General features: G+C 37.0%; 1 protein-coding gene across 1 annotated transcript; it reads left to right on the forward strand.

Annotated features, from left to right (window-relative positions):
- The first annotated feature begins 429 nt into the window (after nt 1–429).
- Nucleotides 430–1,377, forward strand: LOC149240928 (uncharacterized). The gene has a single exon (XM_089370373.1). The coding sequence runs from the start codon at nt 430–432 to the stop codon at nt 1,375–1,377; it is 948 nt and encodes a 315-aa protein (XP_089226499.1).
- Nucleotides 1,378–2,199: the final 822 nt, after the last annotated feature.

A 2,199-nucleotide genomic window follows, 5' to 3' on the forward strand; every position in this document is an offset into this window, starting at 1 on the left:
GGTAAGTAATAATGTAAAACTTAATAAAACCTTTTTTTTTCCCATATATTTCTAAAAAAAATATAGGAGAGATAATTAAGATAGGCCACGGACTCAGCATATAACCTAGTGCGCTTATCTAATTACCCCCAATCAATCATCCACTACGTGTATAGATCATGTTTGGGTCATTCTGCCTTATTTTGACACCACTGGTCGGCGATAGGTGCATTCCGATTTAGTTTGACCTTTTTTTTCTTCCTAGTTAATGCCATCTAAATACCCACAGTAGATTTGAACTGGTCGGAATACCTTAACCTCGCACCCATTCACCGTGAATCATATTTAACTACATTTTTTTTAATTAATGTCACCCATCGGACGATTGCCAATTACAGAAAATCTGTTCGGCAAGCGTTGAATTATCTGGGCTCTTTTCTCTGCACAAAAATGACTCATTCTCCACGCTCATCATCTTTTGAGTATGCTGATGCAAAAACTGTTGTTTACGATTCTTGCAGCGACGGACATTCACAATCTAAATCTGAAGTACGACTTTTGGAATGTGGCTGTTGCTGTGACGAGTTTCCATCTGAAAATATAGTACAGTGCAGAAGACGACATGTAATTTGTTTTGGATGCGTACAGCGGCAGGTAGAGGAAATCCTATATGGAAATTATAAAGCAAGAGGGTGTCTGCGTTGCATGAATATGGATGGCTGCAAAAAGCCAATTCCTTTCTGTGAGATTCGGAGGGCTGTTCCGAATGATCTGATCGAAAGATATGAATCCCGCCAAGCCCAAGATGCTATAATTCATGCCAAACTGGAAAACCTGGTTTATTGTCCATTTTGCGGCATTCCATGTGAAGTAGACAAGTGTGTACAAGTTATGGAATGTCCAAACCCAAATTGTTTGAAGTCTTCATGCATCCAGTGCAAGGAGCCGAGTCACCTGCCATTACTGTGCGAAGAGAATGAAAATATATCTGAGACTGCTCATCGTAGAAAAGTGGAAGAGAGGATGACAAAGGCCATTGTAAGAGAATGTAAAAATTGCAAGGCTGAGATGGTAAAGACGGATGGATGCAATAGTCTAAAGTGTGCTAGGTGTAGAACCCTAATGTGTTACCTTTGCCGACAGACCTTTACGTCCGAATATGAACACTTTTGCCAACATTCTGAAATGCGAAAACCAGGGAAACCCTGCAAAATATGCAACATTACGTGTACTTTGTGGGGAGATCAGATAGAAGATAACGTGGCACTGGATGCTAAGGAGGAAGCATTGAAAGAATTGGGTGGCAAAGAACCCAGCTTGCTCGAACAGAATATCGGACCTACTCTGGTAAAGCAATCCACTCCTGGGAGGGGCCAGAATACACGTCGGCGGCGCTAGAGGTGTTGATCTCCTTGTACAGCATAGACGTTTAGCAGTGTAGAAGTTGAGAAAAATGATGACAGTGAACGAGACGGTTGTATTTGTGGACGACCACCAATTATAAGGAGTTATTGACTGTTAAATTTCGTTAATGAATTATTGGATTAATATATAAGTGGGTTATAGGATTGTGAACCATTTTTATGTTATAGTCACATAAGAAGTTATATTTACTATTTGACAATATTTATTAATGAATATGTAATCACCCATATTGATATTATACGTTAATGAGTAAATATTTGAGGTTGTTCATGGCTGGAACAATCACTTTGTCGTTGCTTGAGTCATTCCTCACCTTCTTTAAATAAAACAACATTGAGTTTAACCAAACAAAATATGAACGGTTAATATTGTCTTTTAACATTGTAGAAAAGGAGAGAAAATACACTCCTAGTTGATAACCCAGAAAGCTATATATTGTTGTTTTTCTCTATCATAGGGAAAGCTTTTCGTTCATATACAAGAATGTCACCGTTGGAACCAAAATCCCATAAAAAGGTGGTGTAATTACTATATTAAAAAGAAATCAAATATTATATTATCCACATGAGAAAGAGAATATATATATATATATAAAAGAGTTATTCATCCTTAACATTAAAGATAAGTTGAAATTGAAATGGCGAGAAGAAATTATTTTTTAATCTATGGGTACTACCATGTATTCTAGAATTAGAAAGATAATCCTAGTAGGCTCTGAATGTTAGGTAACTAATAGACCATCTTTTTTAGGCAATTGCTGAGTTTAATTTTCTTTAGGTTTCAATCCAGAAATAA

Source organism: Pinus tabuliformis, chromosome 8, assembly GCF_031772625.1.
Source record: "Pinus tabuliformis cultivar Carrire ecotype Pingquan chromosome 8, CPIR1, whole genome shotgun sequence".
Lineage (NCBI taxonomy): Eukaryota > Viridiplantae > Streptophyta > Pinopsida > Pinales > Pinaceae > Pinus > Pinus tabuliformis.